General features: G+C 48.6%; 1 protein-coding gene and 1 non-coding gene across 2 annotated transcripts; both read left to right on the top strand.

Moving 5' to 3' along the window:
• The first annotated feature begins 3,782 nt into the window (after window positions 1–3,782).
• Aqp10 (aquaporin 10) lies at window positions 3,783–10,729 on the top strand. The gene is given in 11 exon segments (XM_036191338.1): window positions 3,783–3,821; window positions 6,169–6,197; window positions 6,616–6,691; window positions 7,410–7,459; window positions 7,461–7,534; window positions 8,657–9,379; window positions 9,422–9,449; window positions 9,451–9,523; window positions 9,601–9,614; window positions 9,771–9,981; window positions 10,541–10,729. Coding segments are annotated over 11 exon segments (1,506 nt in total).
• LOC118586479 lies at window positions 6,940–7,102 on the top strand. The gene has a single exon (XR_004945362.1). It is a non-coding gene; the product is annotated as a U1 spliceosomal RNA (small nuclear RNA).
• Window positions 10,730–11,515: the final 786 nt, after the last annotated feature.

Below are 11,515 nucleotides of genomic sequence, written 5' to 3'. Positions count from 1 at the left end.
TCTGGAAGAGCAGCCAGTGCTCTTAACCTCTGAGCCATCTCTCCAGCCTGCACATACCATTCTTGGAAAGTACTGGAGTTGCTTCTCTGAACCCATGTAACCCCACTTCCAGGAGCTCTGATGCCTCCATTCTTTGCAGGCCCCTGCACTTCTCCTATTTACATACTCTTCCACAGACCCACACACATACCCAAAATTTATATTTCTAAAATTAAAACAAATAAAATGTAAAAATTTAAAAAGAAGGAAAATTCCTCTTCACAAAGAAAAACAGACAAGGGTCTGCAAGATGACTCAGTGAGTGGAGGGTTTCTATCAGTGTGAAGAGACACCATGACCACAGCAACTCTTATAAAGGAAAACATTTAATGAGCTCTGGCTTACAGATTCAGAGGTTTAGTCCAATGTTGTCACAGTAGAAAGCATGGTGGCATGAAGGCAGACGTGGTGCTGGAGAAGAAACTGAGAGTTCAACATCTTGATCTGTAGGCAGCAGAAATGAATGCCACTCTAGGCCTAGCTTGAGCATATGAGACCTCAAAGCCCACCCCTACAGAGACACACTTCCTCCAGCAAAGCCACACCTCCTAATAGTGCCACTCCCCATGGGCCTAGAGGGCCATTTTCTTTCAAACCACCACATTCCACTCCATGGTCCCTGTAAGCTTGTAACAATATCATCATGCAAAATGCATTCAGTCCGACTTCAAAAGTACCCATAGTCTATCACAGTCTCAAACTTGTTTAAAAGTCCAAAGTCTCTTCTGAGACTCATTCCATCTCTTAACTGTAATGCCCTGTAAAATCAAAATCAAAAAACAGATCACATACTTCCAACATATAATGGCACAAGATATACATTACTGTTCCAAAACATAGATAAGGGAACATAGTGAGGAAATACTGGACCAAAGCGAAACTGAAAACCTGATTGAAAATGGCCCCGATAAGCCCTGACTGAAAACAAGACCGAAAAGCCTGTCCCTACAGTGACACACTTCCCCTATCAAGACCACACCCACTCCAACAAGGCCACACCTCCTAATAGTACCACTCCCTATGGGCCTATGGGGGCCATTTTCTTTCAAACACACAGAAAAGTCAGTTTATTCCTCCATCATAAGATACACCTCATTTTCTGTCCTTAATGCTGGCCAGCTTTTGGTTTCTGCCTGCCTCTCCCAAAGATGAACATGCATTAGATAATAAAGAGCAATTGCTGGGTCTGTGGACTCTTATCCACTTCCAGCTCTTTAGACTTCTGAGTCTAGTGTCTCATCTTAAAGGGGATGATTTGGAATTAATTACAACACCACATTAACTAGGCCAGAATTAGTGCTAGATGAGATGTTTCTCAACAGCCTATTCATTCAACTTGAGTCAAAGGGACTGGGGCTTGGCCTAGTGGCACACACCTGTAGTCCCAGAACTCAGAAGACAGAGGCGGGCAGGTAGATCTCTGTTAAGTTTGAGGCCAGACTTAGCAGACATAGCAAGAAGCCACAGAAGCCAGGGCTATATACTAAATAGTAAAAACTGATAAAATCATAAAGAGATATAACCCCCCTTTTCTTCAGTAGTCCTGATCTCACAGTTAGCTAAAACAATCATGGATATCAAAGTGGATGTTTTCAAATTTGGGATATGGCTATTTAAGCCAGATGGCCCCCTTATGTGGAGAACAGCAAAACCATACTTGTTCAAACTAACCCATACCTAGGATGGGTACCCCCTGACTTATGGCAAAATATTATTGTTGTTCATGCACCGGAATGGTTTGCTACAGCAGGTCCTGAGGCCAGACGTATATTGGGCAGTGTCTTAGTCCGTGTTCCATTGCTGGGATGAGGCAACAAGACCAAGGCAACTCTTATACAACATTTCATTTGGTGCTTGCTTAAAGTTTCGGAGAGTTAGTCTGTTACTATGTCTGGCACACACACTTCAGCACTCCAGCAGTAGCTGAGAGCTACATCTTGATCTGCAGAGAGAGAGAGAGCGAGAGAGCGCTAGGCTTTTGAAACCTCAAAGCCCACCCCCAGTGACACACTTCCTTCAACACCTCTTAATCCTTCTAATCCAGTAGTTCTCCACCTTCCTAATGCTGGAACCCTTTAATACAGCTCCTCATGCTGTGGTGACCCCCAACTATAAAATTACTTCGTTGCTACTTCATAACTGCAATTTTGTTACTGTTACAAATTGTAATGTAAATATCCCATATGCAGGATATCCGATGTTACCCCTGTGAAAGGGTTGTTTGATCCCCAAAGGGGTCTCAATCCATAGGTTGAGAGCTACTGTGTTATAGAGTATTATTTTATGGATGTGTTACATTCTTTTATGCTGTGGAACATTTAATGATGCAAAATGTGTTGCATTCTTTTATGTTGCATTTGTTTAACTCTGTGAAACTGTATTACTTTGCCTGTCTAAAACACCTGATTGGTCTAATAAAGAGCTGACCAGCGAATAGCAAGGCAGGGGAAAGGATAGGTGGGGCTGGCAGGCAGAGAGAATAAATATGAATAGAGATCTGGGAGGAAAATCAAGGAAAGAAAAAGGGGGGGGGGCAGTCACACAGCCACACAGCCAGGCATGGAGCAAGAGTGAAAGTAAGATTTACAGAAGTAAGAAAAGGAAAAAGCTCAGAGGCAAAAGGTAGATGGGATAACTTAAAGTTAAGGAAAGCTGGCAAGAAACAAGCCAAGCTAAGGCTGGACATTTATAATTAAGAATAAGTCTCTGCGTGTGATTTATTTGGGAGCTGGGGGGGTTGGCCCCCAGAAGAGCAAAGGGCCAAAAAAAGTGAAAAAAACAAAGCAAAACAAACAAACAAACAAACAAAACAACCCCAACCAACTACACTGTTGTTCTAATCCTTTCAAACAGGGCCACTCCCTGATGACTAAGCATTCAAATATAAGAGCCTATGGGGGTTATTCTTATTCAAACCACCACATTCCGTTCCCTACCCCCTCCCATAGGCTTGTAGCCATATCATAATGCAAAATGCATTCAGTCCAACTTCAAAAGTTTCCAAAGTCTATCACAGTCTCAACTCTAAAGGTCCAAAGTCTCTTCTGAGACTCATGGCAAACTCCTAACTGAAACCCCCTGTAAAATCAAAATCAAAAAGCAGATCACTTACTTCCAACATACAATGGCACAGAATAACATTACCATTCCAAAAGAGAGGAAATGGAGCATAGTGAGGGAGTATTGGTCCAAAACAAGAACAAAACCCAGCAGGGCAAACTCTGAATCCTGCCTCTCCAGGGCTGATGTTGTCAACGCTCTCTTCAGATATCCAGCTCCTTTCAGCTTTTTGACTGCAGCACATCCCTCCCTCCCTCCCTCCCTCCCTCCCTCCCTCCCTCCCTCCTCCTCGGGCTGGTTCCTCAAGTCTGCAGCTTTCCAAGGCAGGTATCTTAGAACTCTGGCATCTTCACCATCTTGAGGTCACCAATGCAAATCAGGTTTCACCTTCATAACTTCATGCAATGGCCTCTCTGAGCCCCATGCAGGGACACCCTTGACACATGCCTGGCCTCGGCGGCTTTCCCTGGCCTTGGAGGGAGAGTCCATAACCCCTCTCCTCTATCCTTGACTCTAAAGTCAGAACCACATGACCAAAGCTGCCAAGTTCTGCGGCTTGCTGGGCTGGAACTTGCCCACCTCCTTCATTTGCATCTGCATCCGTTTTCTGTTGTAGATGGCTTCTTCCTTCATTGCTTAAGTTAACCTTTAGCACTGGCTACCCCCAGAGGATGGATTGGCCGATGTACGCTAGGGTGTCCTTGGATGCAGGATGGAGAAAGGTAAGTGAAAACTCTAGATCACCCTGCTGCTTACCATGTTACAGTGTCGCTGGACCCAAGGCGTTTACTATTAGTGTTTCCATATAGCTTCTATTCTTATCCCCCGCTCCAGGTCTAGAGGATGCGATTTGGCATATTGAAACTCTTACTAAACATACACAAAAATGTTTTTGTTTTTGTTTTTGTTTTTTTTTTTTTTTTTTTTTTTTTTTTTCCAGAACTGAGGACCGAACCCAGGGCCTTGTGCTTGCTAGGCAAGTGCTCTACCACTGAGCTAAATCCCCAACCCCCACAAAAATCTTTAAGTCACACAGCTCAAGGAATTTCTTTTCTTTCAAAACATTTTTTTAAAATTTAGAATTTATTATTCATCTTATGTGTATGAGTGTTGTGCCTCTGTGTACATGTACCACATATACATCTGAGGCCCTTGGAAGTCAGAGGAGGGCATTGATCCCTGGTACTGGAGTTAGGGATGATATGACCCACCAGGCTGGGAAACAAAGTCTGGTCCTTTGCAAGGAAAGCAAGCGCTCTATTTTTTTTTTTTTTTTTTTTCTTGCTTTTAATGAGACTGGTTTCAATGTGTAACAGCCCTGACTGTCCTTGAGCTCACTCTGTAGATCAGATGAGGCTGGCCTCCAACTCACAGAGATCTGCTTGTCTCTGCCTCCTTAGTGCTGTGATTAAAGGTGTGTGCCACCACCCTCAGCCAAACCTGTGATCTTAACACTCAAGAGGCTGAGGCAGCCTGGGCTACCTGGAAAGACCCTGTCTCACTCCTGTACCCAACTCAACAATTATTACTACAGCCCTACGGTCTTCAATCCACTACCACAGCCTACGGTCTTCAGTCCACTACCACAGCCTACGGTCTTCAGTTCAGTGTCTCTAGATGTCTGTTGAGCTCTTCATACATCCAAGTAGCTCAGGGTGATATCACATTCCGTATGAGGCTTTGGAGACTACCAGATGGATAGGAGACCTGGATTTGAACTCTCTTAGCCACTGTGTGGTTATGAAGGAACACTTGGGCTCAGCATCTTCATCTGTAGACTAGGGTCTATCACACTCAATAGCATGAGAAGTTCTCTCTAATTTTTTAGTGACCCTGACTGAGATCAAACCAGGATTCATGGTTTTGATGCAGAAAAGAATTTCAGGCCGGGCGGTGGTGGCGCATGCCTTTAATCCCAGCACTCGGGAGGCAGAGCCAGGCAGATCTCTGTGAGTTCGAGGCCTGCCTGGGCTACCAAGTGAGTTCCAGGAAAAAGGCACAAAGCTACACAGAGAAACCCTGTCTCAAAAAACCAAAAAAAGAAAAAAAAAAAAAAGAATTTCAGTATGCCTTTAATACCAGCACTAGGGAGGCAGAGGCAGTTAGATCTCTGAGTTCAAGGCTAGCCTGATCTGCAGAGTGAGTTCCAGGACAGCCAGAGCTATACAGAGAAACCCCATCTTGAACTCCTCCCCAGAAAAAGACAGAGTCTCACTATATCCCTGGCTGGCTAGGAATTCGATATAAAGACCAAGCTGGCCTCAAATTCACAGAATGCACCACTATATTCAGTGAGTTGGAGATTTTATTAAATATTTTTAAATTAATTAATGTATTTTATTTTTTGAGACAGAGTCTCACTATATAGCTTCTTTCTGGCTGTCCTGTTTCACTATGTAGATCAAGCTGACCTTAAATGCAGAAATCCACATCTCCTGCCTCCCAAGGGCTTGGATTACCACCAAGGCTGGTGTGTGCCACCATGCCTGGTTATTAGGTATTTTAGCATGGGTGTGGGCTTCTTGAATAGAGAGTCACAGAAAGTAAGACATGCTTAAGTGTGAGTGTGGCTTCCCAAGGGAGAGTCATAATTGTCTTAGCATTAGACGTATATGCAATTTTTTTGTGGTGCTCATGTTCTATCTCAAAAGGTTGCTATAGAAACTTAAAAAACAACCTCTTTCTTTCTCTTGGTAAGTTAGAGCTGTAGAGGTGCCATGGGTGAAATTATAAATGTGATAATTATATTATCACATTATATTTTTTAAATATATTTTTTATGTGCATTTGTGGTTTTGCCGTGGGTGTTGGTGTCCTCTGAAACTGGAGTTACAGACGGGTGTGAGCTGCCATGTGGGTACTGGGAATTGAACTCAGGTCCTCTGGAAGAAGAATCAGTGCTCTTAACCACTGAGCCATCTCTCCAGCCCATTGCCACATTATATTATGGAACTATAATCTGGTAACACCAGCCACCAGGGTTAGAGTCCTAGAAAGCGACAGATTTTTAGCTGGGAAGAGAAAAGGGCCTTAAGCAGTTGCTCATTGTGTTGGGTTCTTGCTCCTCAGCTGTTGAGACGCTCTTACCGGAATCCTGGGTGAGGGGTGCCTTTTCCTTCTCATGCCCTCTTCCCTTGCCTTTCTAGCCTACCTCAGTACTGCTTTACAGTGTTGTCTTCAGGACCAAGAGGACTCTTCGTGAAGCAGGGTCCCTCCCATCAGCACAGGGGAAGCCGGCCCTGTGAGGAACGGGGATGGAGGGCAAAAGAGACAGGCCCGACCAACCTCCTTACATTCTAGCTCGACGTATCAGATAAAGCCATTTTTTTCTAGGTTGCACGTGTCATAGATGCAACTATTATTTTCAAGTTGAGATAATTGGTTTTAAAGTTTCTTCCTAATGTTTTCCTCTGGTGGGCAATAATTATGTATGTAGCAACTGTGTTGTGGGGAGGAGGGGGACAGTGAACGGAGACAGGGGTCCCCACTGCGGCTTGTGCTCTGTGTAAAAATCAGGACCCACCTCCGGATCCGAAGCCTCATGGCCCGACAGTGCCTGGCAGAGCGTCTGTGGGTATTTGTGCTATCAAAGGTGGGGTAATTGAAGGGCAGGTTGGCTGAAGTGAGCAGGGAGGGCGGCCGGGGTTTCTGGCCCTTCTTGGAGTCATCTCCCCTGTAATCCACTTCCCCTCACACGTGTCTTTTCTTTTCCTTCTCGCAGCCTCTCTTTCCTCCTCCACTCCCTCATCTTGGGTTTGGTTTTAAGGTCTTGCTTTGTATCCTAGGCTCCACAGACCTCAAAGAAGCCTACTGTTACTCTTACAATTTGTTCTTATTTATGTACCTTCCTGGCAGGGGATAAGCCATGACCACAAAAGGTGGTTTTCTTGGGGCAAGGCTCATCCCTTGCACACCAGATGTGCTAAACCCTACGATTCCCCCGAACGTGGGAAACTCAACTGTATAATTTGTGGTAGTGGGGACTGTGTTCATGCTGTCTCCTAAGGAAACATTTTTTTCTTCTTTATTTTCTTACTATGTAGGCTTGGCTGGCCTGGAACTCACAGAAACTCTGCTGTGAGGGCTGAGACCACAGGCACCACCACACCTGGCTCCTTCTCCTCCCTTTTGATCTCTTCCTCTTCTCATCTCTCGCCTTTCTTCTTTCTTGGCCTCCACTTCTCCTATGTCCTTTCCCTCTGCTTTCCTTCTTCAGATTTCTTCACTATTCCAGGTGGTCCCCACAGCTGCTCGCTCTCTCCCATTGGTCTCCCGGGCTCGCCATCTCTCTTCACCTCTCTACTCACCAGCTCGCCATGCAAGGTTCTGTGGCCCAGGCTGTCACCAGCGAAGAAAACAAAGCGACTCTTCACAATGTTTCTGGCCAGCTCTCTGGCTGTTACAGTAGCTATCTACATGGCAGGCGATGTCTCAGGTGAGCAGGGTGGGGTCTGAACGTGGGACCATACAATGTGTGTGTGAGTGAGTGATGGGGAAAGGCAGATCCTTTTGGTGACTCATGGGCATTATCTCCTGGAGCTTGACCAGTGCCCTGGACTGAGATATGCCTCTGACCTCATCCAGCCCCTCTCCTTCCTCTAGCTAACTGTTCCCACTTCGTCTTATACCAACTTGACACAAGCTAGAGGTATCTGAAAGGAGGGGACCTCAATTGAGAAAACGCCTCCATAAGACCCAGCATTTTCTTAATTAGTGAACGATGGAGGAGGGCCCAGTCCATTGTGGGTGGGGCCACCCCTGGGCTGGTGGTCCTGAGTTCTATAAGAAAGCAGGCTGAGCAAGCCATGGGGCACCACTCCATGGCCTCTGCATCAGCTCCTGCCTCCAGGTTCCTGCCCTGCTTGAGCTCCTGTCCTGACTTCCTTTGGTAGTGAACAGCCATGTGGAAGTGTGAGCCAAATGAACCCTTTCCTCTCCAAGTTGCTTTGGTCATGGTGTTTTGTTGCAACAACAGAAACCCTGACTAAAACACCATTCTTCACACCAGACTCCTAGCTCACTCAGGCAGAAATCTATAGCAGAGCATTAAGGGTAATTACCAGTATTACAAAAAGGTGCCTCACACCCGAAGCCCTCATCTCTGCTCAGGACCTCATCAGCTTGTCTGTCAATACATACTGTGTTAGCATGCCCAGCCTCAGCCTCGAGACACAGCGTGCTGCCAGGAAACCAGGAGATCTACTCAGGTTCAGAACCTGGCTTCACGTGTGACTTCAAAAAATTGATGTGTTTGAATGTTTTGCCTGCATGTATGTCTGTGCAAGTGCATGGGGTTCCTGAAGAGGACATCGGATCTCCTGGGACTGGAGTGACAGATTGTTTTGAGCTGCCATGTGGTTGCTGATAAGCCAAGATCCTTTCCAAAAGCAACCAGAGCTCTCAATCCCTGAGCCATCTCTCCAGTCGCCTAATCATTATCTTTTTGAGGTTTAATTGTTTAAATGATGGGATGGAAATAAGCATTGTAGGAGGAGCCATGGTGTTGTAGTGTTTGGCAGTGGTATCTAATACTGTCTGTCTTTCCTCCATTGTGAAGAAGCCCACCTAAACCCAGCCTTCTCTCGGGCCATGTGCTTGGTGGACGCCTCCCCTGTGCCACGCCCCCTCTCCTGTGCCACGCCCCCTCTCCTGGGCCACGCCCCCTCTCCTGGGCCACGCTCCCCTCCCCGGCCGCGCCCCCTCTCCTGGGCCACGCCCCCTCTCCTGGGCCACGCCCCCTCTCCTGGGCCACGCTCCCCTCCCCGGCCACGCCCCCTCCCCGGCCACGCTCCCCTCTCCTGGGCCACGCTCCCCTCCCCGGCCACGCCCCCTCCCCGGGCCACGCTCCCCTCTCCTGGGCCACGCTCCCCTCTCCTGGGCCACACCCCCTCTCCTGGGCCACGCTCCCCTCTCCTGGGCCACGCTCCCCTCCCCGGCCACGCTCCCCTCTCCTGGGCCACGCTCCCCTCTCCTGGGCCACGCTCCCCTCCCCGGCCACGCTCCCCTCTCCTGGGCCACGCTCCCCTCTCCTGGGCCACGCTCCCCTCTCCTCGGCCACGCTCCCCTCTCCTGGGCCACGCTCCCCTCCTCGGCCACGCTCCCCTCTCCTCGGCCACGCTCCCCTCTCCTGGGCCACGCTCCCCTCCCCGGCCACGCCCCCTCCCCGGCCACGCTCCCCCATTTGTTGCTCCTGTGCCTCAGGAGCTCCCAGCATTCTCTACTGTGGTAGCAGAGGGGACAGGACTGGGGCAGCTGTTGTGGGCAGGGGTGCCTTGCAGTGGTTTGGGATAAACAAACTCTTGAGTGTCTCTCTCTCCTGAAGACGCCCTCCAGCACTACACAGGTGGGAACCAAAGAGACAGCCTCCATTTTTGCCGCCTACCCTTCCCCCTTTCTGCCCCTGATCAGTGGCTTCTTGGATCAGGTAAGTGTGAGGGGAAGGCATGGGAAATTGAGTCCTAACCTTTGACTTGTTTACGGGGACCTCAGCCCGTTGTTCAGATTTTGGGTGGAATATAGTTAGTTCTACCTCGGCATCCCTAGCTTCTTTCTGTTGGACAGATGGCACAGAGGTGGTGGCGTGAAGTGTCCGTGTGAGGGAGGACGGATGAAGCACCCAGCTGGCCGTTGATGGGTTTCCTTCTGGCGCCATCAACCCCAAGGTTCTGGACGCTGACTGTGGGGCTGTTAGCGATCCTAGACAGACGGAATAAAGGAGTGCCTGCAGGTCTGCAGTCTGTGGTGGTGGGACTGCTGATCCTTGCCATCCGACTATCCATGGATGCTAACTGTGGCTTTCCGCTCAACCCTGCCGGGGACCTGGGCCCACGGCTCTCCACCTACTTTGCTGGCTGGGGCCCTGAGGTCTTCGGGTAGGAGACAGTTTCCCTTGGTACAGTCCTCCAGTCACCTCTATTAGTAGCTTTGTCCCTGCTTCTCTACCACCACCACCCCTGTTTTGGAAACAGGGCCCACTATAGACCAGGCTGGCCTCCCTCGGAGATCCTCCCACCTCCTGGGATTAAGGTGTATGCCACCATGCCCAGTCCGAGTTCTCTTCATTTAAGTAGTTCTCTGGAACTAGTGTTCCTTCTTCAACAGGCAAAGTCTCCCTTCCTTCATAGCTCTCCTGCTCCCCACCCCTTTCATGGAAATAGTAGATTCAGAGGTGTCCTTGGCCGTGCCATATTGCTTCTTTGGGCTTTAGTGACCCTGTTCATAAAAGTCTGTTCAGCTAATTCCCCAAGACTAGAGGCTGGACCAAGCTGTGTTGGGGACGCCTCCCTAAGAGCTTCCTGTTAACGAAGGTGACCCCACGCTCACTGAGGGATCTGTCACGACCGGAACTAGTTTGGGTCCTGCCTTACTATTCCCAGCTCTTCAGGAGAGGTGTGTCTGAGAGAATCACCTCCGACATTTCCCTTTTGCCCTTCCATTACAGGGCTGGTTTGGCTGGTGGTGGGTACCTGTGGTGGCCCCTATGGTGGGGTCCACCCTCGGCACAGCCACACACCAGCTCCTGGTGGCTCTGCACCACCCTGAGGAACCAGAGCCAGTTCCAAAGGTGGTAGCTGTTCAGCATGAGGCTTCAGACTTGGGAACTCCAGCTCAGCTGGAATGTAAGCTGTGATGATTGCCAACCTCATCTCACTCTGCAAAAGCATCATGAACTGTCAAGCTTGCAAGACAGATATTCTCCTTGTTAATATGCCAGACTCCGGGATGCTCCTGTTTTCCCATACCTGCTTAAACTGGGGAGAACCAGAGGACGCGATCAGGCTCTTCTTCTAAACTGGTCTTTTCACCCTGAGGGCGTCTAAGCACGCAGTTCCTGAAAGTGGCCGCTAGGGGGTGTGCACACTGGCTGCTGGCTTTGGGAAGGTTTCTAGAATCTGCTGGGTGGAGAGGTACTACCATCCTTTGAGGGGTAGGGCCCAGGGGCTTCTGGAGAGCAGCTAGGTTTCCACTGCTCTCACTCCCAGCACCCCCCACCCCGCTCCCCACTTTCCCCTTAAGACAGTTCTTCATATGTAATTCCATAATTTTCTATGTAGAGCATACTGGCCTTGACTTCTGCTGGGGGTACAGGGTGTGACCCAACAACGCACAAGAATGATTCTTTTAAAAAACAAACAAACAAACTCAAAAACACCAATTTCAGCTGGAGTCGGGAGTGGTGGAGCACGCCTTTAATCCTAGCACTCGGATCTCTGAGACTTCCAGGCCTGTCGGAGATATATAGTGGTACCCCGTCTCAAAGTAACAAAACAACACAAAACACACCAAAACCACTTAAAATTTGCGGTACTAGGGAATGAATTCAGAGCCTGGGCAAGTGCTCTGCCTCGGAGGTATTTCTGTCTTCTGGTTGCCAGCTCCCGAAATCTCAGCGCTTCCTACCTTAGGCCTGACAGGG

The sequence above is a fragment of the Onychomys torridus genome, chromosome 6, assembly GCF_903995425.1.
Source record: "Onychomys torridus chromosome 6, mOncTor1.1, whole genome shotgun sequence".
NCBI lineage: Eukaryota > Metazoa > Chordata > Mammalia > Rodentia > Cricetidae > Onychomys > Onychomys torridus.
This window is presented reverse-complemented; position numbering and strand designations above follow the sequence as displayed.